Here is a 27,281-nt window from a genome sequence, read left to right as displayed (position 1 = left end):
TAGTCATAGACTGTTCTCTCTGCTACCGCACGGCAAGCGGTACCAGAGTGCCAAGTCTAGGTCCAAAAGGCTTCTCAACAGCTTCTACCCCCAAGCCATAAGACTCCTGAAGAGCTAATCATGGCTACCCGGACTATTTGCACCCCCACCCCATCTTTTTACGCTGCTGCTACTCTGTTAATGATTTATGCATAGTCACTTTAACTCTACCCACATGTACATATTACCTCAACTACCTCAACTAGCCGGTGCCCCCGCACATTGACTCTGCACCGGTACCCCCCTGTATATAGCCGCCCTACTGTTATTTTATTTTACTTCTGCTCTTTTTTTCTCAACACTTTTTTGTTGTTGTTGTTTTACTTTTTTATTAAGGAAAAAATGCATTGTTGGTTAAGGGCTGTAAGTAAGCATTTCACTGTAATGTCTACACCTGTTGTATTCGGCGCATGTGGCAAATAACATTTGATTTGATTTGATTTGAACCCTATCGAACACCTTTGTGTTGAATTGGAACGCCGATTGCGAGCCAGGCCTAATCGCCCAACATCAGTTCCCGACCTTACTAATGCTCTTGTGGCTGAATGGAAGCAAGTCCCCGCAGCAATGTTCCAACATCTAGTGGAAAGCCTTCCCAGAAGAGTAGAGGCTGTTATAGCAGCAAAGGGGGGACCAACTCCATATTAATGCCCATGAATTTGGAATGAGATGTTCGACGAGCAGGTGTCCACATACTTTAGGTCATGTAGTGTATCTAAACATTAGCTAGCTACCGCAAAGGCTAACATGACTGGCCTATGTGTTCTATTTACAGAGTCCGATCTGCAGCGGCATAAACATCAAGCTCAGCACCAGGAACTAGTGTAAGTCACCTTTGCTAAATCTTTCCATGACTCCATGATGAGCAAATAAATATACTGGAGCTAGGCATAAACATGGTCTGTCTCTTATTGTCATAGTAGGTGTGTTTATAAGTAGGCTACAACTTCTACTGTACTTTTCTCTGTATTATGGAGGCTTAGTTGATTGTTTATGCAAAGCTTGAAGTCTACATTAGAGAAAAGTAGAGAGTTAGGAGGGGATGGTGTGGGTGACTGACTGATGTATGTTGGGGGCGGGTTTTGTGTGTGAAGATTAGTATGCATGATCTATTGACACGAGGGGGATGGGTGGATATAGTACCTTGTTTGAGTGTGTATTGATTGGGACAAAGTACTAAAATGTTGGCTAATCACTGACTACCGTGTGTCCTACAGACAAATCCTGCAGCTGCGGATCATGACCTAAATACCAACTTTAGTAGTACAGATCCCGTAGACCCATTGGATGAAAGCTTTCAGCCTGGGAACAAGCTCAAGCTCATCTGACTCGGAAGAGGAAAAGACTGCACGGGACCGGCAAGAGCCAAAGTATATAGTCTATGAGTCCAAGATCATGGAGCTCACTAAGTTCTGACAGCCAATCGTCTCTACAGACATTTCATATGTTGGGGACATGATGAAAGTGAAGTGGGACTGTAATGGTGGACACACAGGAACATGGACCTCCAGTCCTGACATTCGGGAAATGGCAGATGTTCAGCTTCTCACGGCTGTGTCTGTGCTGTTTTCAGGAGGCACTTACACCGAGCTGCAGGACTGGACTCAGACCATGAACCTGAAGTTGTTTGGCAGCACCACCATCTATCAGATTCAGAATACCTACCTGTTTAACGAAGGAATGCTATTTTGGCAAGACTGTTCCTGGATCAGGAGGAAAATGGTGTTGGAACAAAGCTGTCTGGGGATGCACGCAGCGACAGTCCAGGCTACAGGTCTCTATCTTTTATTGCTATTTAACGTGCAGTGCCTACTTATGTGTGTTAGTATGTGTTTTCTATCATGTGTTTTCAGTGATACAGGTCTTTATAATTGTTATGGTGATGATAAGTGATTTTAAAAAATCCCAAGTTGGGATCAATAAGCACTATTCTGTACTCTGTCTCTAAAGTGCTAAATACACCACCTATACCCTGATGACCAATGACACCAACGAGATTGTGCACAGCGAACTGATACAGGTACAGTACAATTAATACAGTTTACAGTATGATGGTCAATGGCATGTTGCGTTATCACACCTGGTGGCTGGCTGTAATTCTGTTTTACTTTTGCCCATTACAGGTCACAGAGGCACCCAGCTCTGTTGCGATAGAGGTAATTGGCTTCAAGTGGGCCCTGACAGAGCTGTTGGACAACATGGATTTATATGATATCAGAAATTACACACATCGCTTTCTGTCCATAGTTTCAAAAAGGGCAGATCAATGTGTTGTATAAAAACGTTTGAATGGTCAGTCAATTTGTTTTTCAAACGGGTCTCCAAAAGAAACTTCTGCTGAAGGCCAAGAAGCGAGGGAATGAGGCCTTGTGTCCCTGGATACACTCCCTCACGAACCACGTTTTGTTGTGCAGCAAAGTTTAATGGAGACCCTGAGGTAAATGAAATGGAGAAAAACGCAAACTCTGTGACGTATTTATCTTGTTCACTGTAATGTGCCGTCATTCTCACCCCTAACTCTGATCCATATGCACTGGTCCAGGAGACACCTAGTAATTGTACTGGTGCATGTCCTGTTCTCAAGATATCTAAAAGCAAATATATGTTGTCTGTCTTTGAAGGAGCACATCTGTGATGTACACAGCTGGACAGAGTTGAGGGGGAAGTCCACTGTCAACACCCTGACCTGTCCGATTATGACCGTGGCAAGAAGAAGTGACTGTCCATGGACTCAGTTGTGTATGAATACCTCTACAGGTTAGTAGTCATCAATAACAGCATCATGTTTTAATATTTTCAATCAGAAAAGCCAAAATAATTAGTCTACTCTGTTTTGTCTTTGTAAACACACAGGCCATCTGGAGGCATTCCACAGTGCTCTCCTGAAGTATACCCCAAAGCGGTACAAACAAATCTTCTGCAAGAGGTCAAAGCAGTGGGTGGGAAAGGTTTGTCCACTACTTCAGGGAGAAGCTTGCTCCCCAAACCCAACATCCCTTCTAACATCGCCACAGCGCTAAAGCCTGCTAACCAGCTGCCATTGCCCAACACAAGAAGAGTTTCACCAGCTGAACAACATTCAGGACCCTGCCTGGAACATTCAGTCAATAATAATAATAATTGGTCATTTAGCAGACGCTCTTATCCAGAGCGACTTACAGGAGCAATTAGGGTTAAGTGCCTTGCTCAAGGGCACATCGACAGATTTTTCACCTAGTGGGCTCGGGGATTAGAACCTGCGACCTTTCGGTTACTGGCACAACGCTCTTACCCACTAAGCTACCTGCCGCCCACTAGGTGGTTCTAAGCTGACATATGGAATTGTTTTAAGATGGTCATACTATGGATCATTTAGCTATTTGATTTGGATTTTTAAGACCCCTTTAGCTATAAAAATGTTTTATCAAAAAATGATTTAATAAAATATTACATTTGGCCTTTACTAGTATAGACCTGAGAAACGCATTGAATAACACATTAATAAATGGCAAAAAGACAGTCAAAAAAATAAATAATAAGAAAGTGTTCGTCCTATATCTAGGAGATACTGTATAAGACAGCTCAGGAAATATTATATATATTAAACCCCTTTTCTGGTAACGGTTACCTTCAGACGAGTCCCGTGACAATTGTGGGGGTTGTAGCAAAACAGAGAACAACATTGTGTTCGTGAGAATCTCCCCTTTCCACAGTGGGGCCACAAAATTATACTGTACTGAACAACACTGCCCCGTGTTAAAAGAGAGCTTATATTGCTAGCTAGCTACCGACAGCAAAACAACTTACTAATTTTCCCTCCTGGTACAACTGGTCTAGGCTGCCGCCATCAGTTGATCTTGGAGGTTCTGAAGAATGTCTCCAGCACCCCTCGATGGTCTGTCATACACACACAATCCATGGGGTCTGCAGTGACCCTCTCCAGTAAGAACTGCCCACGATCGAATTCGTTGCAGCCCAGACATTCCTCTTCTGTCAGCATGGCTGGACAGCACCCGCATAGGCACCACCAGTCGGAGTCTGACCGTGGCTCTCCAGGATCAGGAGCAGCAGTGGCGGCTGCAGCAGCCGCTGTTTGCTGGTCTTGCAATTCTTGTTCTCGCTGTCTCAACTCCTATTCAGTGTATTCTGGCTCAAATTAATAGGGCTGTATGTCCGTATGTAAAAGAACATTGAAAAATGTTTTGACGTCCAGCTCTTCTTGGAAAGCGGAATCATCAGAAGCAGCCATTGTAATTATTTAGCAATCTCGAATAGACAGTGCACAGTAACATAGCTCCCGTGAAACCTGTAGAAAGAAACTAGTACCGCCCCGTTTTGAAAAGCCCACCTTCGAGGGTGGGAACACAATTGAACAAGGAAGTAGGTCTCCCGTCGGGTTGTAGTCTTCATAAAGCCAGAGAAAATGAGTCAACCTAGATATCCTGTAACGTCGTGGCAGCTAGGAACTTTGTTGAGACAAGTCCAATTTCTCTATTGAACAAGGACAACCATATCTACTCACTGCTAGCGTGATCGTGCAATCGGCGAAACACAAAGGCCACAATAATTGCTACATGACTCCATTCATTTTTAGATCAGACAGTACACTCAATCAACCAATGACGTCATTGGTTGAACTCTCCCAGTGTTAAAATTCAGAAATGTTGCACCGGTATGGTGCACAATTATGTCTGAAACTGTCACGCCCTGGCTCTGGGGACGCTTGTATGTTGAGCCAGGGTGTGAGTGTTCTTTGTGTTGTTCTAGTTTTGTGTTTCTAGGGTGTAGTTCTAGTTATTGTGTTTCTATGTTGGCCAGAGTGGTTCTCAATCAGAGGCAACGAGTGTCAGCTGTTGCTGGTTGTCTCTGATTGGGAACCATATTTAAACAGTCTGTTTTCCCACAGTGTTTGTGGGATCTTGTTCCTTTTGATTTGTGTTTGTACCGTAGGACTTCACGTATCGTTTGTTGTTTTGTTCGCTGTGGTGTACTAAAAAATAAATATGTACGCATCTCACACTGCGCCTTGGCCCGCTTCTTTTCAAGACGATCGTGACAGAAACACCTCATTATGTAGGGAGAATGGAAAAACACTCCAAATAGTGTCTAGCAGTGAAGTTTTTCTTTAATAATTCATAAACAAAATTGATATCAGTAAAAACATTAACTAATTGTTAGGTCTACTTTTACTTGTTACTACTGTGTTACTTCTGTGAACTTTTATTATCACCTTTCTCTCCCTCCTCATCAGGGAGAGAAATTTGAAAATATTAGAAGAAAAAAAAGAAGAATGTTTTGGTAATGGAATTTCAAGGCACAAGGCAATGTTTCTTAAAATTACAGAAGGCAGAAAAAAGTATCCTAAACTAAATATAAGTGTTGCTATTAGTTGACAGGGGTCTTTACTTCAACATTATTGTGTTTTGATGTATTTGTAATACCTTTTAAGACTTTTTCTGGTAGTTGTTTTCTAAGACCCCTTTTTTTCCATCTGTTTGACAATAAATCAAATTCTTTGCTTATTCCTGCTTATTCTTGTTTTTAGGATGAAAAATGGTTTTAAATGTATTTATGCCTACATTTAAATATAAAGACTCAGGTTTCATTTGACACCCAATTTGACATGCTCCTATGAACTTCACAAGTTGGTGCACATGGGTCCTTTTACATGGAAATGTTCCTCTCTCAACTCTCTTTTACTCTCTCTCAATCTCTCTCCCTCTCTCTCTTGTTCTCTCTATATCGCTCGCTCTCTCAACTCTCTTTTTCTCTCTCTTTTTTTTCACTTCCTGTGTTCCAAACACAAACCAAAAAATTGCCTCTGAACATCAAAAATAGAACTCTCATAAGAGTGTTACAAAACGTATATAGCCATAACAACTGTAGTGAAATTAGAGGGTGGTAATGCCGTTGTTTGGGCGTGGAGAAGTGTATGTTTGATTGTGCTTGCGTGTGTGCATGTGTTTGTGAGTATGTTTTGGCATCTCTGGTGAAATGATATCAGAGTGATCACTCCACTTTCTCAGACTGGGATTCTAAACTGTTTCCTCACACTGGATCGGTAGAGCTGTGACCAGTAGGGCTGTGACCAGTAGGGCTGTGACCAGTAGGGCTGTGACCAGTAAGGCTGTGACCAGTAAGGCTGTATTAGTGTCACTAGGACTGCCAGAGCTGTGTGACCAGAGTTCTGGCACCATGACAGTGTCCCTCTGGCAGTGCTGTAATCAGACACACTGATGTACTGCTGACCACTGTGATGCCTACTCCCTCCAGTCATCAGACACTGATCTGCTCCCTTCTCTCCCCATGTTCTGGGTGTTGCAGTAGCCATTTACACTGTAATGACATTAACAGTCTCTCCCATACCAGTCAATGAGACACATGCATCAATAAGGATCAGCCTAATGGTGACATACACTTGGGTACGTACTGTAGTCACACACACACACACACACACACACACACACACACACACACACACACACACACACACACACACACACACACACACACACACACACACACACACACACACACACACACACACACACACACACACAGATAAGCACCTACAGTATATGAGCTACAGGGTCAGGGAACCTGCTGTCTCCTGTCCTGCTACCCAGACTACCAGGGGACTCTTGTGTATAGGGGGAGGAGAGGTGAGTAAGGGGGAGGATGGGGGAGAGGTGAGGGTGAGTAAGAGATGAGTCAACTGCCCTCAGCTATAAGAGAAGCCCTGATGGAGCCTGGGAGTGACACACACACAGACCCCCAGAGGTAAGATTCCCTCACCTCACTCGCCTCTGCACTTTCTCTATCACTCTTGCCATCTCTACCTCTATCATTTGCTTTATCACTATTACTCTTTCTCTGTCTATCATCCTTTCTCATCTCTCTCTCTCGCTCTCTCTCTGTGTTAGTATGTGCTACTGAAATAATATGTACAGATTTGAACAGGTGATATAGTGAAAGTTTATCTTGTCCGTAATGCATGGTTTGGTTTGATTGTCTTTCATGAAGTGAGGTGCCATTTATTTTAAATAAACGTTTTACACTAAACATTTTACTTTAAACTTTAGAAAGAACGTTTGAAAGGAAGCATGTGGAATATTCAGCCAGCCAAGTAGATCAGGTAGACTTGATAGACTGGGTTCTGGCTGTTTTCTGTAGGATGGGTGTAGTACGGTAAATCTTATCTGTAACCTTTTTATCAGAGGGCAGGCTGTTCTCTCTTGGTAGGGATTTCACCGCCAACCATCTGCCCAATATTGATTGGTCTAAAACAGATATTTATCTCCAACCAAAAAATGCCATTGAAGTTTAGACTTTAAAAAATGATCAAATGAATATGAACATTATTGAAGTGCATAAGTGTCTGTGTTCTATAACAGACCATAACAGAACAACCTGAACTTATAGGATGTATATCTGCCCTCCTACAGGAATATCTGTTCTATTCTTTATACACACACAGATTAAGCACCAGGTTCAAGACACACGCACATTGAGACGCGTACACACGTTCACGCATGTACACCCGTTCATCCAGACTACAGATATGGATTGTTCCATGGACCTCCTGGTGTCCTCTCTACTGGCACTGTTCAGCGTGGGGGCGGGAGCTTCACTGTCGTTAGATGTAGTGAGAACCAAGGTCAAATTCCTTGCTCAGACCATGGTGTACAGGACACAGATGGAAATCAAAAAGGTAATCAATCCATCTATCAATTAGTCAGTCAGTCAATCAATCATTAGTGTACTGACTAATGAAGTCTTTGGCTTGTTGATACATTTGACTTGTGAAACCATGTATAGTCCTCATAAATCTTATTTTAATCACATCTTTCTCTCCTTCCCTCCCTCCCTCCAGCTCCCTAGCAGGACCTGCTGATCTCCCTAGATATGGCGGACCTCAAACAGCTGGTAGAAGACAGCTCCACTACGAGGGGTCAGTTGGAGAACTGGATGATGTCGCGCTGCCCAGGTCGCCAGCAGAAACAGACAGGAGAGGGTGGGTTGGAGGAGGCTCTGAAGGACAGTATCAGGAAGTTTGGTCTGAGTGTGAGTCCAGTGGCACTAAACAGACTCAAGGGCTACCTCGATCGGCTACTGCTGAACCTGGATCAGCTCCGGTACTGCTGATCAGCTGTTACTGACATTGATCATCACTGAGTGACTGAACTCAGATCAGTTTGTGCCATGCTGAACAACTGTTTACTGACAATGACTTTCATTGAGTAACTGAACTGTGATCAACTCGTGATCTGCTGAAAACCTAGAATGATTTGAAGCAAGACTGGACAGTCACAGTCACCATCAGTCACTAAGTTAATAAGACATTTATATTGTATTTTTTTCAGACAAGGATTTTAGCTTGAGGTATTTATTTCAATGAGGAAGAGGAAAAGAAGCAGCTTTATTTTTTTTGCATTAGTTGTACCCCTGTCAGTCAGTGATGCAGGGGAAAGTGTTTCCTAAGCACTGAATCAGCTGACTAATGCAGAATGTATACACACGTGCATACACACACACATGCTGATAATGCTGCTTGCTCCAGAGAGGACTGGGGCGGCAGGTAGCTTAGTGGTTAAGAGCGTTGTGCCAGTAACCGAAAGGTCGCTGGTTCTAATCCCCAAGCCGACTAGGTGAAAAATCTGTCGATGTGCCCTTGAGCAAGGCACTTAACCCTAATTGCTCCTGTAAGTCGCTCTGGATAAGAGCGTCTGCTAAATGACTGATGTGTAGTGATGTCATGCTCACAGAGAGGGTTTCCTGAAAGCCAAGACAGCCCCTTGCCATGAAACCAGATGTTTTGATGTTAGAGCAGTGACAGAGAGTGAAGGTGAGGGAGAGAGAGGGGGGCAAGATGTACATTCCTCTACAGCAGAGGCCTGTTCAGGAGGGTACAACGTTACAGTGCATTCATATAGAAATGCATTGTATAGAACAGATATGATTGTCTGTCTCTTAGAGGAGTCATTTCAGCTCTATTTCATTACATTTCTATCGGCAACGTTCTGAAGATGACACCTCACTGAACACATCCCAACTGCTTCTCTTCTTGACAGTATTAGCATTTATGTTATATATCCATATTTATACTGTACTATATTTTTGTACATTGGAGTACCATTTTATGTACCCATTTAATGTTGGATGATATAAAATTGTTTCCTTTTCAATTATTCTGTCTTTATCAGTCTTTTGTCATCAAATGAATCATTTGATACACATATTGACTAGGCCAGGGAGTGGGTGAGAGGAACAGGGTCAAGACCTACAGCAAACATTACAAATAGTCTATAAACAATATGTGGGTGTGTGACGGTGTTTCTACAATCCAACATTTCCAGAAACTCTAAAAACATGTTAGAGTTACGCAATATTACCTTGATCATAGATTACCATTTGATTGAACAACACACCAACACCTACACACCGGGTTAGGGTAGCAAAATGCCAGGAAACTATAAATAAATTCCCTGGTTTTCCAGAAATCCTGCTTTGAGGCTTTCCCGCTCATTCCCTCCTGATCCAGGATCCTCCAACCAGGATTTCAGGAAAACCAGGGAGTTTATTGAATATTCCAGACTAATTAGATAGCCAATTCAAAACATATTGTCTAGTTCGGCTGGTTATCTCCCTAGTTAACTATTGTTGCAAACGTCAAATGTAGAAGTGTTTAAGGTTAAGTGTAGGCATTAACGCCACATTGTTAAGGTTAAGTTTAGTCATTAACTCTGAAATCTTAATGTTAGGCATTAACTCTGAACGGTTAAGGTAAGGTTTGGTATAGGCTTAAAACAAAAATCGCAAAAACAACTTTCTATCGCTGGATTCGAAACATGCAGTCAGAGGCAAATGCCCATCCACCATCCCCGTCCACAACGCCCTAACAAAACCGAAACCTACTTGAAGGTAACGCATTCACTGTTGCCCCTAGTGGCCGGTTTCCACTTCACCTCCCGACATCCTCAGACATAGATGGACGTCGAATATTGACTTGTATCACGGGTGACCTGGCTGCATGTCAGATGTCCTAAATAACTTCTGTATAACTGCAAATGGCCGACACGCAGTTGATACGGGTGCACAGCTGATGAAACCAATGCTGCATACTCCGGTTGTAAACAGTCTCTCAAGCATTCAAAATTGGCTGGGATTCTCCTCTATTCAATACTGTTAATAAGTAACTCCTATGCTGTCAAGATCTACCCTGAACACTGAATATTTTAACCTTACAAATAGATAAACATCTTAGTTGGCTACATCGCCCACCTTAACCATTTGATCCCTGGTTCATTGAATGAGGGAATTATTTTATAAAGACATTCAAAGTATTTGGTTGTAATTGTAATGTTGCAGGGAGGCCAACCATCCTCCAGGAGAGCTACTGGGTGTGCAGGCTTTTGTTCCAGCCCTGCTCGAACACACCACATTGTAAAAAATCAGCTGCACAAGAGAACCTTGATAAGCTGATTCTGGTGTTTGAGCAAGGTTGGCTCAAAAGCCTGCATACCCATTAGCTCTGCTGATGGAGGGTAGACGGAAACATGGATTACCACTGAAAACACTGCTACTCCTGCTGCTCTCTCCTCGTCTGACCATGTGTTCTCGCATACCCCGAGAGCATCTGGTCAGCGGGGTGGTGGCACAGGAATCCTCATCTCTCCCAAGTGGACATTCTCAATTTTTCCCCTGACCCATCTGTCTGTCTCCTCATTTGAATTCCATGCTGTCACAGTCACTAGCCCATTTAAGCTTAATATCCTTGTCATCTATCGCCCTCCAGGTTCCCTTGGAGAGTTCATCAATGAGCTTGACGCCTTGATGAGTTCCTTTCCTGAGGATGGCTCACCCCTCACAGTTCTGGGGGATTTCAACCTCCCTACGTCTACATTTGACTCATTTCTCTCTGCCTCCTTCTTTCCACTCCTCTCCTCTTTTGACCTCACCCTCTCACCGTCCCCCCCTACTCACAAGGCAGGCAATACGCTTGACCTCATCTTTACTAGATGCTGTTCTTCTACTAATCTCACTGCAACTCCCCTCCAAGTCTCCGACCACTACTTTGTATCCTTTTCTCTCTCCCTCTCCTCCAACACTACTCACTCTGCCCCTACACAGATGGTAATGCGCCGTCGCAACCTTCGCTCTCTCTCTCCCGCTACTCTCTCCTCTTCCATCCTATCATCTCTTCCCTCTGCTCAATCCTTCTCCCTCCAATCTCCTGATTCTGCCTCCTCAACCCTCCTCTCCTCCCTTTCTGCATCCTTTGACTCTCTATGTCCCCTATCCTCCCGGCCGGCTCGGTCCTCCCCTCCAGCTCCGTGGCTTGATGACTCATTGCGAGCTCACAGAACAGAGCTCCGGGCAGCTGAGCGGAAATGGAAGAAAACTAGACTCCCTGCAGACCTGGCATCTTTTCACTCCCTCCTCTCTACATTTTCTTCATCTGTTTCTGCTGCTAAGGCCACTTTCTACCACTCTAAATTCCAAGCATCCGCCTCTAACCCTAGGAAGCTCTTTGCCACATTCTCCTCCCTGCTGAACCCCCCCCCTCCTCCCTCTCTGTGGATGACTTCGTCAACCATTTTGAAAAGAAGGTTGACGACATCTGATCCTCGTTTGTTAAGTCAAATGACACTGCTGGTCCTGCTCACACTGCCCTACCCTATGCTTTGACTTCTTTCTCCCCTCTCTCTCCAGATAAAATCTTGCGACTTGTGACGGCAGGCCGCCCAACAACCTGCCCGCTTGACCCTATCCCCTCCTCTCTTCTCCAGACTATCTCCGGTGACCTTCTCCCTTACCTCACCTCGTTGATCAACTCATCCTTGACCGCTGGCTATGTCCCTTCCGTCTTCAAGAGAGCGAGAGTTGCACCCCTTCTCAAAAAACCAACACTCGATCCCTCTGATGTCAACAACTACAGACCAGTATCCCTTCTTTCTTTTCTCTCCAAAACTATTGAGCGTGCCTTCTTTAGCCAACTCTCTTGCTATCTCTCTCAGAACGACCTTCTTGATCCCAACCAGTCAGGTTTCAAGACTGGTCATTCAACTGAGACTGCTCTTCTCTGTGTCACAGAGGCTCTCCGCACTGCTAAAGCTAACTCTCTCTCCTCTGCTCTTGTCCTTCTAGACCTGTCTGCTGCCTTTGATACTGTGAACCATCAGATCCTCCTCTCCACCCTCTCCGAGCTGGGCATCTCCGGCGCGGCTCACTCTTGGATTGCGTCCTACCTGACCGGTCGCTCCTACCAAGTGGCGTGGCGAGAAGCTGTCTCCGCACCACGTGCTCTCAACACTGGTGTCCCCCAGGGCTCAGTTCTAGGCCCTCTCCTATTCTCGCTATACACCAAGTCACTTGGCTCTGTCATATCCTCACATGGCCTCTCCTATCATTGCTACGCTGACGACACACAACTAATCTTCTCCTTTCCCCCTTCTGATAACCAGGTGGCGAATCGCATCTCTGCATGTCTGGCAGACATATCAGTATGGATGACGGATCACCACCTCAAGCTGAACCTCGGCAAGACGGAGCTGCTCTTCCTCCCGGGGAAGGACTGCCCGTTCCATGATCTCGCCATCACGGTTGACAACTCCGTTGTGTCCTCCTCCCAGAGTGCGAAGAGCCTTGGCGTGACCCTGGACAACACCCTGTCGTTCTCCGCTAACATCAAGGCGGTGACCCGATCCTGTAGGTTCATGCTCTACAACATTCGGAGAGTACGACCCTGCCTTACACAGGAAGCGGCACAGGTCCTAATCCAGGCACTTGTCATCTCCCGTCTGGATTACTGCAACTCGCTGTTGGCTGGGCTCCCTGCCTGTGCCATGAAACCCCTACAACTCATCCAGAATGCCGCAGCCCGTCTGGTGTTCAACCTTCCCAAGTTCTCTCACGTCACCCCGCTCCTCCGCACACTCCACTGGCTTCCAGTTGAAGCTCGCATCTGCTACAAGACCATGGTGCTTGCCTACGGAGCTGTGAGGGGAACGGCACCTCCGTACCTTCAGGCTCTGATCAGTCCCTACACCCAAACGAGGGCACTGCGTTCATCCACCTCTGGCCTGCTGGCTCCCCGACCCTGCGGAAGCATAGTTCCCGCTCAGCCCAGTCAAGACTGTTCGCTGCTCTGGCACCCCAATGGTGGAACAAGCTCCCTCACGACGCCAGGACAGCGGAGTCACTCACCACCTTCCGGAGACATTTGAAACCCCACCTCTTTAAGGAATACCTGGGATAGGATAAAGTAATCCTTCTACCCCCCCCCAAAAAACAAAAAAACATTGTAAAGTGGTTATCCCACTGGCTATAAGGTGAATGCACCTATTTGTAAGTCGCTCTGGATAAGAGCGTCTGCTAAATGACGTAAATGTAAATGTAGACGGACCATGTGTTTTATACATTAGCCTATCAGTGCAGTATTTTACTTTGTTGGGGGGTTAAGTGCCTTGCTCAAGGCCACAATGGATGGAGATACTGTATAATACATGGGATCAGAGCAGCAGCCTTCTATTGTCAATACCAGTGATAATAATGAATGTTATTTTGTGAAGTGGTTCCTTGCATCTTACAACACAATTTCCAGTCACCTTTTTGGCCCATGGTGTCAAGCCCTGTCCGGACACAGTATGTCCAGCATGGAGGATTGTCCACATGGAGAGGTCCAGCTGGTGAGTTGGTGTGGAGCCCAGGAGTTTACAGAGGTGTTCTCAAGCTGGACTCCAGAATGCAACTAAAGGGTTCAGATAGAAGTGAGGGACTGTAACCCCACCAGCTATGGCCTGTGATTGGCTGGTCCCAGTCAGATGAAGTTCCCTGGCAACCTGGTCCCTAACACAGAGGTGTGAAGTGGCCTTTGCCACTGGACAATGGAGCCAGGCTGAGACAGGGTATGGTAGCCTACCTCAGCAGTAAAGGTCAAAGTTGATGTCTCTGTCCCAGCCAGAGAGAGGGTTCCATGATTAAAGTGTAAAGGGTTTTGTACACATATCAACATTGTGTGGGTCTATGTGGGTGTTCACAAAATGTATTGATTTTCTTGAATCACAGATGACCAGTTAACATAAGAAACACAGATTAAACTGTCTGTCTTTGTAAATTCTTTAATAAAAATGTCACTCATTTACATTTCTGAAAGCTCTAATATTCTTTACATTATTATTCACCAATTGTTAACATGAACATAAAGCACAGTACAGAGTAAAACATCAGCATCTGTTCTGAAGAACACACGTTGGACGTAGAAAACAAACCCACACATTCATGTTTAACATGTGCTTTCAACCTCTGATGCAGTCTGTCAGAGTCGGGGTCAATTCAGGAAGTGACACTACTCTGATATTCCACCTCTTAAGCTTTCCTTTACCACTGTGATGGCACACCACACGTTGCCTATAACATGAGGACACAGACATACGACTCTACTTCATTCTACACAGTTCATTGGTGAATATTATTCCAACATTTCAACCATCATATCCTTGTTTCAACATGTGAATGATGTAGAAACCAACATAAGGAAAAGGTTATTGGGTTATACCAAAAAATTGCCTCGCTCTCTCTCTCTCTCACACACACACACCCCTAACTGTTGAACCACTTGTTCTTCTTGATGGTTGCGGTCTTTTTGCCGCCCATCAGTTTCCTCTTGTACTGTTCAACCAGGTTGTCAAAGCGGTCGTCCTCTTGGCTCCTAAACCGCTTCTTGGCCCCTTTAGCACTCTGGAAAACAATTGAAGACAGTTCAACGTATTACCTGATCTTGGGGCCACGACATGCAGACATGGGTAATGTGTTTGTGTGTGTGTGCGCGAGTGTACCTGTGTTCTGGGCTGTGTAGGGTTCTCCAGTGACGTTCCTCCCTGTAGTTCTCTCCTGCTGGGCCGGTTCTTGGGCTTCTTAAGCTGGGCAGGCTGCTGCTGCTGCTTCCCCTTATCACGCGCCCTGCACAATGAAAATTATACCATGTAGTTTGGGTTACATTGTGATAGGTAAAGTATTTGTGTGTGTATGTTACCTGATCTTTGGGCCACGGTGGGAGGGCAGGGCTAGAACCTTCCGTCTTTTCTTTCCATCCTCCAGTTCTACGTGTTCTAGAACTGGAGTGGTCTGGAAGCCTGCGTACTGCCGGCCCTGCTTCTGGTCCTGTGGCTGCGAGGGAGGAACTAGACAAGAGAGAAAGAAAAAGGGAGAGAAATGTCAGAGACAACAAAAAAGCTAAACCAAAAAGAAGACATAGAAAAAGGAGGGAAAATAGCACTTCCGCCAGAATTGATGAGCTATTGGTTTTATATTCAGGGTTAGGGCAGAAATACCTCCATCCTTTCTGCCCTGGCCGGATGGTAACGACTGTGTCTGGGTCTTCGCTGGCCCCTCCTTCGTTACCATGGCACTCTGGGGTTTAGACACACCCCTCTGAGGTCCAGTCTTGCCTCCAGACTGCGGCTGCAGCTTCCCTCCTCCCTGAGGGCCCCGCCCCTTGAAACGCTCCTGGGAACCACAGAGACAGAAAATTGTTACTCTTTATTTTAATCATCACACACCAACACACACACAGAAGAGAGACACACCTTGACTTGTTGTTGTCGCATTTCTTTAATCTTCAGCTTCTTTCCATCTTCAAGAGAGAACTCAGCGATGGGCCTCTGTAGACAGACACACACAAGAAAAAAACATCCATAACAACCTATGAATTCTCATCATTTAGCAAGAAAACAGTCAATATTGATCAGATGCTGTAGGTTGCCAAACCAAACATGAGTACGTGTAATTCAGCATTCTCCTTACATTCCTCAGGAACAATCGATATTGATTACTACAATGTTGGAGTCCAGATCCAATGTTGTTCAGATATAAATTACTGCAGTTACTGACATCAGCTATTGAGAGGCAAAGACAACATCCTGAAACATAACCTGGGATTTACACTCTCAAACACAGCTGCATTCTGTCCAGGACAAGGTTAAGGACGAGCTCTGGACAGATCAACAATGACACAGTGCCACACACACACCTTGGTGTTTCCGTAGATGTCAGGGTTGTTGTTGAGGTATCGTAGTGTCTTCAGAGCGTGTTCATGATCTTGGAACTGAACAAAGCCGTAACCTAGCGACCGGCCTAACACCTGACCCCGCTCCGGCTTCTTATCATACATCACCCTGCACTGGAGAGAGAGAGAGAGGGGGGGGGTGGCATACAGATAGAGATAGTGAGGAAAAGAAAGGGGGAAGAGAGGCAAATGGTAAACAAAGAAAGCAGAGAGAGGGAGAGAGATTGTAAAGAGAGACAAATGAAAGGTCATTCAACATGGACAACTTTATAGGACAATAGTTCTACCTGGTGGTCACTAAGAGATCACCCGGAGAGATGGACATAGATTTTACTCAGATGGAAACAGCTATGGAAATGTGGTAGTAGGGTCTTACCTCAGTAATGCGGGCCACCTTGCCACCCCCTGCAGCTTTCAGGCAGAGTTGTCGTAGTTGTTTGACATCTACAAACTTGGGCAGGTTGTGGACACACAAACGGGTCTTAGACACAAACACATTCATGTCCCGTAGCTTGGTCCGCTTCAGGTCCTCAAACTAACACAGAAGGAGAAAGGAGTTAACAACAAATGCACACACACTCTGGCCTTCCTCAAACAAACATACACTGAGGATACAAGCCCTCAGTTACCAACACAATGTGTTGTGATTGGTTGTAAGACAAAGCCCTGATGCTTTGATTGGTTGAAAAACAGGAAGTACTCACTCTGGTCCTCTTGGCCATGTCTGCTGCTGGAACACTCTCAGCTGCCTTAGTTCCTGCCCGTATCACTGAGAGAGAGAGAGAGCGAGCGATGAGATGGAGGGGTGGGGAGAGGAAAAGGGAGGCGAGGAGAGGAGAGGAAAAGGGAGGAGAGGAGAAGTAACTTACATCCCTCTCTAGCCAGGTAGAGGTTCCTGGTCCCTGTATGAGTTTTGACCTTCTTGTCCTTCAGTTTGACGGCATCCTCTCTGCTCACCGCCGTTACAATGTTAAGCTTCCTACCATCCACACGGATACCCCCGCTCTGAGACAGACACACACAAACATGTTACCCCCAAACATACATAACATCAATTCAGAGCTCTCTGGGCTCAGAAGAGATGTACGTAGAGAATACATTAGTACTTTAACATTCTATTCCGTCTCACCTCTGACTCATCCTCTGCAGCAGCAATGCATTTCTCTGCTGCTTCTTTAGACTTGAACTGAGCAAATGCAATACCTGACCAAACACAACAACATAGTCAACAACCATTACCAACCAATTCAGTCATGATTCAATATTAACATGTAGACTATCTTCTGACTGGAATCACTTCATCGCATTGGTTAAGTTTAAGAGAAGACTGAGACAGAGAGAGAATGATGTTGTGTTGGAGCCAGGACTATACCTTTAGAGTGTTCAGTGTCTGGGTGTAGGCAGATCTTGATGTACTTCAGTTCTCCATACTGCAGTAACACCTCCTCCAAGCCCTCCTCCTCCGTATCAAACGACAGGTTCCTGATGAAGATGGTTTTGCCCTCATTGATGTCTGACGGGAGGGGCTTCCTCTTGGCTCCACAATCTAGAGTGTCAGAGAGAGAGAGAGAGAGAGAGAGAGACAGAGAGAAAAGGCCAGAGACAGAGGGACAGAGAGAGAATAGTCAGAGGGGTTCAAACAGAGGGCAAGGTGGAGCATACACACTAATTACATCACAAGAAAAGACAACCGTTTCATACCAGAATCCTCCTCATCATCATCATCATCATCGTCTTCATCAGACCCAAGGTCACTTTTATCATTGCCATCTGACTCCTGATCCTCCTCTCCATCCTCCTCTTCACTCTCGTCCTCTGATGGGCTGTCTGGCTGCTTAGCTGGCTTAGAGCTGACTCTGTAGAGAGGACTGTTAAACACAACAGTTGAACAAGAACCTGGCTGCAGTACTCCAGTCCTCAGAACCAAAGGACAAAGTCAGGCCAAAGAAGACCAATTCAGACATGATAAATGTAGCCTAGGTCTAAAACACAGGTGTCCAACTCATTACACGGAGGGCCGAGTGGCTGCGGGTTTTCGCTCCTCCCTTGTACTTGATTGATGAAATAAGGTAACTAATTAGTAAGGAACTCCCCACAGCTGTTTGTCTAGGGCTTAATTGAAAGGAAAAACCAAAAACCTGCAGACACTAGGCCCTCCTTGGAATAAGTTTAACACCCCTGGTCTAAATATTTACAGCCCATCATTCACTTTAGTTCAATAAACTGAGGACATGCAGAAGTAGAGATTAAAAGACTGCAAAAGCTCATACTTGTTCTTTGAATGTGCTACTGGTTTCTTCTTCTCCTCCTCCTCCTCCTCCTCTTCATCATCATCTTCTTCCTTCTCCTCCTCTTCAGAGTCACTTTCAGGTGCCGGTTTCTCTGCTGTGACCTTTTCCTCTTTCTTAGCTCCTGGCTGAGTAGCGACAAACTTGTCTTTAGCCACAGCCCAATCCACAGCTACCTGCCTTCCTGTAAAGGATCGAGGATATAATGACTTGATCAGAGTAGAGGAAACCACAATAGACTGTTGAGATGCTCCCCATCTTTATGCGAGATATTCACAGGGCAGAAAAATGTGTCCGTCTCTCTCACACATACAAACACACACAGCAGGTTAAGGTGTCTCACCTTTGATCTCCTTCAGGTTTATGGCGTTCAAGGCCTTTCCTGCCTCCAAGACGTTCTTAAACTGGACAAACGCAAAGCCCCGCATCTTCCCATCTGAAGATTAACAGTGAGGAATGGTCAACCACCAGATAGAAAACATGTTATTGACATTAAAGTTGTCTTAGCGCAACAAAATTCACCAAGGCTCAACAGTGCTTAGTGTGGTTGGGTGGTGATTTGCTCAAAGTAATGGAATGTATGCCATTTAGCAGACGATTTTATCCAAAGCGACTTACAGCGATGCGTGCATACATTTTTTATATATAGGTGGCCCTGGGAATCGAACCCTGGCATTACAAGAGCCATGCACTACCGACTGAGCTACAGAGGGCCTCAAAGTGAAGTCTGTACCTGGTTTGAGCGGGATGTTGGCCTCCAGAACTGTCCCAAACTTGGCAAAGGTCTGCTTCAGATCATCATTCGAGCACTGTGGGAACATAAGACATAAACATTCACAACTAACTCGGCGGCAGGTAGCCTAGTGGTTAGAGCGTTGGGTCAGTAACCAAAAAAGTTGCTGGTTCGAATACCTGAACCGACAATGTCGATGTGCCCTTGAGCAAGGCACTTAACCCTAATTTGTTCCAGGGGTGCCGTACTACTATGGCTGACCCTGTAAAACAACACATCCGGGGTGTATGTGACAATAAAACATCTTACATATTTTCTTAACTGCAGACAATAAAGCGGAGCACAAAGAGAAAGATTGTTTATCTGTGTGAGTGTTTATGTGTTTCATACCTTGAAACTGAGATTCCTGATGATCAGTCTGGCTTTCCTTCGGTTTTTCTTTAAGCCTCCTTCAGATTTCTGTTCTTTTTGTGGTACTGGTTCTTTTGGTGCTGTGGCTGTGTAGAAGACAAGACCACAATAAATGTTTGATCCTCTACTTTCACCATCACAAATGTAAGGTAGACCTGAATTACGTAGGTAGCTAAATAACAAACTAAGCATCCACATAAGTTTTCCATACCTGTTGTTCCCCTTTTCTTGTCGTTTAGTTTCTTCTTGGCCACAGACACGTTGATCTTCTGTCCATCGTAGTCTTTCACCTCTCTCACAGCGCGCTGTGCATCCTCCTCCATGGAGTAGGTGACATACCCAAACCCCCGACATTTCTCTGCACCTGAAGGGACCACATGCCAGACTGTGGTTTAACTTTTCACGTTTCATACATATTGTTTAATATTATTACAAAGCATGACAGGGTCTGCCTTCTTGTAGTTTCATGACACTCTGACGTTGAGATCATTAGCACCATTTTACAAAGATGACAAATGTCATAAGGTTAGCTAACTTTAGCTAGTAGCCGTCTCACCTTTTTCCTTGACAACAAAGCAGTGCTTCACAGGTCCAATTTCAGAGAATATCTCCTCCAGGCGGTCGTTAGATGCATCTGCTGGCAAACTCCGGACGAATATTGTAAGGGCTGACATGGCTTATTCTGTACTAAGACCTTACGTTTCTTCTGATCACTGTTGCTTTTTGTTAGCCAGTCAACCAATGGAGCACACTGCACTGGCAAGCTAACAAACTAGCTAGCTACTTTCTTTCCGACACTTCCAAATGTATAGTCTCCCCAGCTAATTCTAAACTATCCAAACGAATAATGTTTACTTCCAATATATTGATAATTTTATCAAAAGAATAGGAAAACTGTATGAAAGCATGGTAAACGCAAGTATTTTCAAATGGTAAACACACGTTTTCTCAACGGGGCAGCCATTTTGGAATAGAAAGGAAGTTGTAATCCGTGATTTCCGGCAACTCTTCTTCTCCGTTATAGTAGTGAGCAAACTAACTAGTCAGTGCATTCCTGCCACCGTGCATGTATCATGCAAAGCTACTAGCTGTGTGTGCAGTCTTTTGCGCCATCTCTCTAAACAAACACGCATGTTTCCACAAACCAGAGTCACACAAAGTCTAACATTTCTGTTCTTTTAACCATGATCTCCAAAAATAGAACGCATGACAATAGCTAACACAAGTGGTCACGGTGGTACTGGCGGATAATGACTTGCAAAGGTTTGGCTAAAACAAATGGATAAAATTGGCTAAATCAAATTAAATTGTATTTGTCACATGCGCCAAATACAACTGGTTTAGACCTTACAGTGAAATGCTTACTTACAAGCCCAATGCAGTTCTAAGATAAATAGAAAAATAACAAATAATTAAAGAGCAGCAGTAAAAATAACAGTAGCAAGGCTATATACAGGGGGTACCGGTACAGAGTCACAGGTTAGTCAAGGTAATTGAGGTAATATGTACATGTGGGTAGAGGTAAAAGTGACTTTGCATAGATAATAAACAGTGAGTAGTAGCAGCGTAAAAGAGGGGTGGGGGGTGGGGGACAATGCAAATAGTCCGGGTAGCCATTTCATTAGCTGTTCAGGAGTCTTATGGCTTGGGGGTAGAATCTGTTAAGAAGCCTTTTGGACCTAGACTTGGTGCTCCGGTACCGCTTGCCGTGCGGTAGCAGAGAGAACAGTCTATGACTAGGGTGGCTGGAGTCTTTGGCAATTTTTAGGGCCTTCCTCTGACACCGCCTGGTATAGAGGTCCTGGATGGCAGGAAGCCTGGCCCCTCTATAGTGCCTTGTGGTCGGAGGCCGAGCAGTTGCCATACCAGGCAGTGATGCAACCAGTCAGGATGCTCTCGATGGTGCAGCTGTAGAACCTCTTGAGTATCTGAGGACCCATGCCAAATATTTTCTGTCTCCCGAGGGGGAATAGGCTTTGTCGTGCCCTCTTCACAACTGTGAAACCAAATCTGGAACCAAATCGTGTAAAGATCTTGTACATAGAAAATGTTAGACTCTGCATCCTTGCCAGTGTAAATATTTGAAAATCAACTCATGGGAACATTGACAAATTCATCTCAATTCATGTTTTAATCCAGTTACAGTAAAACAGCACCTCTGTTGGAAAACATTGCATTGAAAAGTTGCAGTATGTCTTGACAAAACGTTATTTATTTTAATAAAAATTCATAAAGATTGCATAGATTATTTTCAACATATAAAATCATACCTATCATAGTAGTGTTTCTATGTCATAATAAACTAATTTCTCTCCAGTGAGCCCAGCACTAGGCTGTCATAGATGTGGCCTCTGATCCTCTTAGTTTAGCCGTGGTACTTCTGTGAGTCGTGGGACACGTGCACAAGTAGCTGGGTAAAGGTGTCCCTCCTATGGAAAAGGTGTGCACGAGCAGGGGGCGTGACACAAAGCGGTCACTCTGCAGGACATCTAGTACCCTTGCTCCATAATCTAGACCCCAGCACGGCCACAGTAACTGAGCAGAGGAGGGGGGATCTGAGGTGTTTTAGACAGAAAGGAGAGCAGAGAGAGTATGACGTTTCCTCTTTAAACTTTAACCCATTCCGCACCTCGCTCGCCACTATGAACACGTCGAGGCCTTTACGGAAATAGATCTCACAGTACTTGGCCACAGCCTGGGGTCGCGACCCCAACCAGGGAATCATTAGCAGCAGGGGCTTGGTTGGGCCTGGGGTAAGGGCTGGTGGGGTACCTGCTGCATCGTTCAGGGCAGACGGAGGGCCATGGGGAGGCCCAGGTGAAGGTGATGCCGTCTCGTTCAGGTACAAGGTGTTGGTCTTGCTGATGCAGTGAGCTGTGACTCCACGGAATAACATGGTGACAGCAGGGACAGTGAGTGCTGAGTTAGGAAGCCTGTAGGGGGTGCTGGTGGTGCTCTAAGGCTTTGGTCTGGAAGGGGAAAAGAATGAGAAATTGAATGTTTTTATTTTGCAGACAGATTTGCTGTATAAACATGATGTAACATTATAGATAGTGTCGTATATGATGAGTGGTGGCAATTATTGCCGTCAACAAAGAGTCCGTTTTATGCTGCATCGTGTTAGAGGCTTTTAATAAAATCACGAGGTTTACAGCATAAATGACAGGTGACATGACACCCGGAAAACGGCTCCCCAATTGCTATGGCCGTTCTGACGTTCCTCGCCTAACCCCCTTATTTATAAACAATGAAACTCCCTCCTCTGGCCAATCACCAGTCTCCCCTTTATATAGCCTTCCAAGAGTTGAATAGCTCCCTCTACTGTCCAATCCCCGTATCTTACAACCCACTTCCTGTCTGTCATATGTCATTATACTAAACATTGCCTTCTGATACTAACATAACCAACATTCCATTTCTTCATGAAAAACATTTAACAAAGGCATAATCTTCAGATACTATAATAGCTAGTACTTCTATTGTATTGTAATTTTACCATAGTCAATGATTTATTCATTCATTGCACGCTAGCCTATGGACAACCATGATGTTGTTGTGTCAATTTGTAAATCGCTCTGGATAAGAGCGTCTGCTAAATGACGTAAATGTAAATGTAGCTGTAGCAGTTGGACCCCTGACTTTCTCAAGGGCAAACAGCTGCTTTTAGCAACGCTGTATTGACACACTAGTGTTGCTGGAAATTGGGATGCAAAACATTTTACAGTCTGCTGGAAGCCAGTAGTTAAATCAAATTACATTTCAATTTACTCTGCCGGTCGTCTGGACAGTTGGTCCTTCTGCTGGTGGAAATGTATATCCACAGGAAAATATTATTAAACAGACTTCAAAACGTGGGTCTCTGTGTGTGGCGATTTATCACGATTTGTTAGCTCATCACCTAAGGCACGTGCACAAGACAGAAGTACAGTACATGTACGCGATGTATGCATACTAACCGTGGACTTGCAGGTGTTTGTTTTTTACGCATGTGCCAGGTGATAAAAAATGTCAATAGCAGTACCGGCGCTCTAAAAAGTCATCGTAAATAATAGCTACTTTCCTGCAGATATTTTGTCTCACATTTCCACCAGCAGAAGGACCAACCGCACAGACAACGGGTAGAGTAAGTTGAAATTTAATTTTACTCAACATTATGGCTTGTAAGGTAACTTTCCAAGTTTTTGTAGTGCTTAGTTTCAGGCTGTGTAACTAGCCTAGGCAGCCGATGGTGGCCGCTAGATCTGCACTATCGTCTAGGATTGATGTGCCCAGCGGGTAATATTCTTGTGTCACACGTGGACCGGCTCGTACTTAAAGCATCCTCCATTCAGGCTGCAAAAGCATAATTGTCCTCCTTAACTAGCTTTAATGGTGGGCCGCCGAAAAAAAACTCTGGGGAAATGTGTGCCGTCTTAATAAAATACACTTTTCCACTACCGGACAATTTAGGATGTTGCACAACGCATTCAGCGAAGGGTGTGCAACATCCGAAATAAAATAAAAATAAAATATATATATATATATATATATGTAAATATAGCCTATACAATACCTTTCAACATACCAGTATCTGTGTAAACTTAGAAAATAAATGCTGGTATAAATAATACATAAAATTATCAATTAATTTGTTCAAAGGTGGTTGCAATGCTGTGAAAAACAGTTGTAGCACTAGAGCATGGTTTCCCAACCATGGTCCTCGGGTACCCCCCTACCAGGGACGGCTTGTTCAATAGGGCGATATGGGCGACGCACTGCCAAACGGGAAAAGGAAGGGATTTTTTTTCTAATCAATTATATCACGGCAACAGCAGTTATCAGTGTTCACGTCTGATCTGCCAGCCACTAAATGTCAAATCAGGCTAAAGTCGTGCTTCAAATGGCCCCGCCCGTTTTTGGGGCGATTTCAGTCAAGTTGAAAATCGCCCAGAAGTCTCTCATAGCCTGTCATGTAAAATCTATTTTTTTCACATTTCAAAGCTTTCAATACATTCTCTATGGGTGTCTGTGGGCTTGCACTTACGCGCTTTCGTCATACGTGACGTAACGTTGAACGTAACTAAGACAATGGCGGCTAGAAGCGTCTCTGTTGCGACCTGCAGTGCGGCGTTATTTTATGTTTTTAATTTGTAGACTTAGTTTACAAACATTCTGCCAACCATGGATTTCCAGTGGTTGGTTTTGGACTGATCTTGTTGATCGTGTACATACCCGCTACGAACGGACTAAATAATGAAAACGCTGCTGGCAGCTGAATCCCAATACAGCTGGGAGACTTGGCTGGATGAGTCCCGGACAGAGAAGTGGAGCCGGCCACCTTCACCCTGGTCAGAGCGGACCGCGATCCTGGTAAGAGAGCGACTCTGTACCCCGACATTGAACTGCTTTCTGTGTCATTGCGACCTTACTATCAATTCAATTCAATTTAAGGGCTTTATTGGCATGGGAAACGTGTGTTAACATTGCCAAAGCAAGGGAAGTAGATAGTAAACAAAAGTGAAATAAACAATAAATATTAACAGTAAACATTACACTCAGAAGTTTCAAAAGAATAAAGACATTTCAAATGTCATATTATGTATATATACAGTGTTGTTACAATGTGCAAATAGTTAAAGTACAAATGGGAAAATAAATAAACATAAATATGGGTTGTATTTACAATGGTGTTTGTTCTTCACTGGTTGCCCTTTTCTTGTGGCAACAGGTCACAAATCTTGCAGCTGTGATGGCACACTGTGGTTTTTCACCCAGTAGATAAGGGAGTTTATCAAAATTGGGTTTGTTTTCGAATTCTTTGTGGATCGCTGTAATCTGAGGGAAATATGTGTCTCTAATATGGTCATACATTTGGCAGGAGGTTAGGAAGTGCAGCTCAGTTTCCACCTCATTTTGTGGGCAGTGTGCACATAGCCTGTCTTCTCTTGAGAGCCAGGTCTGCCTACGGCGGCCTTTCTCAATAGCAAGGCTATGGTCACTGAGTCTGTACATAGTCAAAGCTTTCATTAAGTTTGGGTCAGTCACAGTGGTCAGGTATTCTGCCACTGTGTACTCTCTGTTTAGGGCCAAATAGCATTCTAGTTTGCTCTGTTTTTTTGTTTGTTCTTTCCAATGTGTCAAGTAATTCTCTTTTTTATTTCTCATGATTTGGTTGGGTCTAATTGTGTTGTTGTTGTTGTTGTTGTTGTTGTTGTTGTCCTGGGGCTGTGTGGGGTCTGTTTGTGTTTGTGAACAGAGGCCCAGGACAAGCTTACTTAGGGGACTCTTCTCCAAGTTCATCTCTCTGTAGGTGATGGCTTTGTTATGGAAGGTTTGGGAATCGCTTCCTTTTAAGTGGTTACTATCTGCCCCGTGAGTTCCCCCAATTGTTTGTTACCGTTGTGTACTGTTGATAATCACAAGTTTACTGGAGAACTGAGACCAAGTAGAGACTTTGGACAGGGTGGATATGGTATAATAAAGGCAGTTTATTCAGAGGTAAAGATATCTGGAATCGCGTGCACGGACTCGTGCACGTGTGTAGGTCACCTAAATCATCAGAAAAATTGCCCCTCCTGAGAATTTTTTCAGGAGCCGCCACTGCCCCCTACAGTACAAATGTTTATTTTAACCTTGGACAAGCACACCTGATTCAACTTGTCAACTAATCATCAAACCCTCAAAGAGCTGAATGAGTAGTGTTTGTCCAGGGCTACAATGAAAATGTGTACTGTTGGTGGTACTCGAGGACCGGGGTTGGGAAACACTGCACTAGAGAGCTAAAAAAAAATCTATATTCCCAAAGTGTACCATGTCTTTGCAGGGGGACTCTTAGTTTGAAGAAAGAAATCCGCGCACGTGCTGCCAGCATAATATGCTGCTGCTAGGAGAACGGGAATGCTTCAGCGTGTGCCAGGTCGCTCCGCCCCAACATCCACGAAGTACTCATCAGAGACGGTACTCATTTCACAAAGTACCTACATATGGGGGGACGATCGTTAGCTAATTTAAACAACGAGCTACATAAACCGTTATGAGCACTCAAATGTTTATCCAAACAAAGACCATTTTCTTTTCATTGAATAAGGTTTCATGTCTTAATTCATTTTCGAGTGTAGTCAACACTTTAGTGATTATCCCTTGTATTTTTAACGAGCCCTTAACTGTACATTTGTGTTATTTTGAAGACCCAATTATTTTTTTGGAGAGAGCGAAAACGCTTGTATCTTTTAATTCCCTAAGAAAATTGGAAGGCTGTGCTTTTGTCAACGAGAAACATCTGTAGATGAATGCATTTTTGTGATTTATTTGTGAATTCAGAATTGAAGAACTTAATAATAATAATAATAAATAATATGCCATTTAGCAGACGCTTTTATCCAAAGCGACTTACAGTCATGCGTGCATACATTTTTCGTGTATGGGTGGTCCCGGGGATCGAACCCACTACCTTGGCGTTACAAGTGCCGTGCTCTACCAGCTGAGCTACAGAGGACCACAACTTGAAAGTTGAGGACCAAAATGGAAATACATTTGTAATTATTTATTATGTTTTTAACGTGTGTGTGTGTTCTTTTCTCATAGTTGAAACAACCATGTGTTTTAAGAGTATTTAATTCATTAAATATGGCTGCTACAGTATGCTCTGCAGTTTATGCTGCAATTCTCATTGCCAGGTATGAGCTGGCCTGTATCTCTTGGACATGCAAATGGAGGCTTCCTTTCTGACACACACACACACACACACACACACACGGGACACATTGGGCCCCCTGTTTGGACAAGT

At 44.3% G+C, this 27,281-nt stretch overlaps 1 protein-coding gene, 2 long non-coding RNA genes and 1 pseudogene across 7 annotated transcripts; 2 read left to right on the top strand and 2 right to left on the bottom strand.

Moving 5' to 3' along the window:
- Positions 1-1,276: 1,276 nt before the first annotated feature.
- On the top strand, positions 1,277-5,540 carry LOC311137299. Of its 3 annotated transcripts, none has more exons than XR_014613931.1 (4): positions 1,277-1,813; positions 1,990-2,059; positions 2,163-2,796; positions 2,893-5,540. It is a non-coding gene; the product is annotated as an uncharacterized lncRNA (long non-coding RNA). The 3 variants fall into 3 exon arrangements; XR_014613932.1 differs by having other exon boundaries at positions 1,277-2,059; positions 2,163-2,476; positions 2,661-2,796; XR_014613933.1 differs by having other exon boundaries at positions 1,277-2,059.
- A 1,242-nt stretch (positions 5,541-6,782) lies between these two features.
- On the top strand, positions 6,783-9,206 carry LOC311137300. The gene is made up of 2 exons (XR_014613934.1): positions 6,783-7,729; positions 7,892-9,206. It is a non-coding gene; the product is annotated as an uncharacterized lncRNA (long non-coding RNA).
- Positions 9,207-14,122: 4,916 nt separating this feature from the next.
- On the bottom strand, positions 14,123-20,507 carry rbm28 (RNA binding motif protein 28). 2 transcript variants are annotated; one of them, XM_084171715.1, is made up of 18 exons: positions 20,073-20,507; positions 19,728-19,880; positions 19,496-19,602; positions 19,106-19,181; positions 18,716-18,808; positions 18,355-18,556; positions 17,786-17,952; positions 17,457-17,630; positions 17,214-17,287; positions 16,954-17,089; positions 16,789-16,853; positions 16,461-16,619; positions 16,049-16,198; positions 15,606-15,680; positions 15,351-15,525; positions 15,053-15,200; positions 14,856-14,979; positions 14,123-14,757 (listed from the first exon to the last, which is right to left on the bottom strand). In XM_084171715.1, exons 1-18 carry the CDS (start codon positions 20,188-20,190, stop codon positions 14,620-14,622), a joined length of 2,334 nt encoding a protein of 777 aa, XP_084027841.1. In that variant the 5' UTR covers positions 20,191-20,507; the 3' UTR covers positions 14,123-14,619. The 2 variants fall into 2 exon arrangements, with proteins under 2 accessions (XP_084027841.1, XP_084027842.1); XM_084171716.1 differs by having other exon boundaries at positions 17,786-17,940.
- A 1,311-nt stretch (positions 20,508-21,818) lies between these two features.
- Positions 21,819-22,412, bottom strand: LOC311137501 (transmembrane protein 53-like; annotated as a pseudogene). Its single transcript has 2 exons — positions 22,146-22,412; positions 21,819-22,051 (listed from the first exon to the last, which is right to left on the bottom strand). The product of its transcript is annotated as a transmembrane protein 53-like (transcript).
- Positions 22,413-27,281: the final 4,869 nt, after the last annotated feature.

Source organism: Coregonus lavaretus (genome assembly GCF_964263955.1).
Source record: "Coregonus lavaretus genome assembly, chromosome: 11".
NCBI lineage: Eukaryota > Metazoa > Chordata > Actinopteri > Salmoniformes > Salmonidae > Coregonus > Coregonus lavaretus.
The sequence above is the reverse complement of the archived record's forward strand: the minus strand, read 5'-3'. Positions and strand labels throughout refer to the sequence as shown.

What these genes read in the sequence shown, in the direction of transcription:
- rbm28 (XM_084171715.1), bottom strand. Translation starts at nt 20,190, where the DNA reads ATGTCAGCCCTTACAATATTCGTCCGGAGTTTGCCAGCAGATGCATCT. An exon ending in GTAGCACATTCAAAGAACAA is followed by an intron (nt 17,953 to 18,354) that starts GTATGAGCTTTT and finishes TGTGTTTAACAG; the next exon opens with TCCTCTCTACAGAGTCAGCT. An exon ending in CTACACAGCCCAGAACACAG is followed by an intron (nt 14,758 to 14,855) that starts GTACACTCGCGC and finishes ATTGTTTTCCAG; the next exon opens with AGTGCTAAAGGGGCCAAGAA.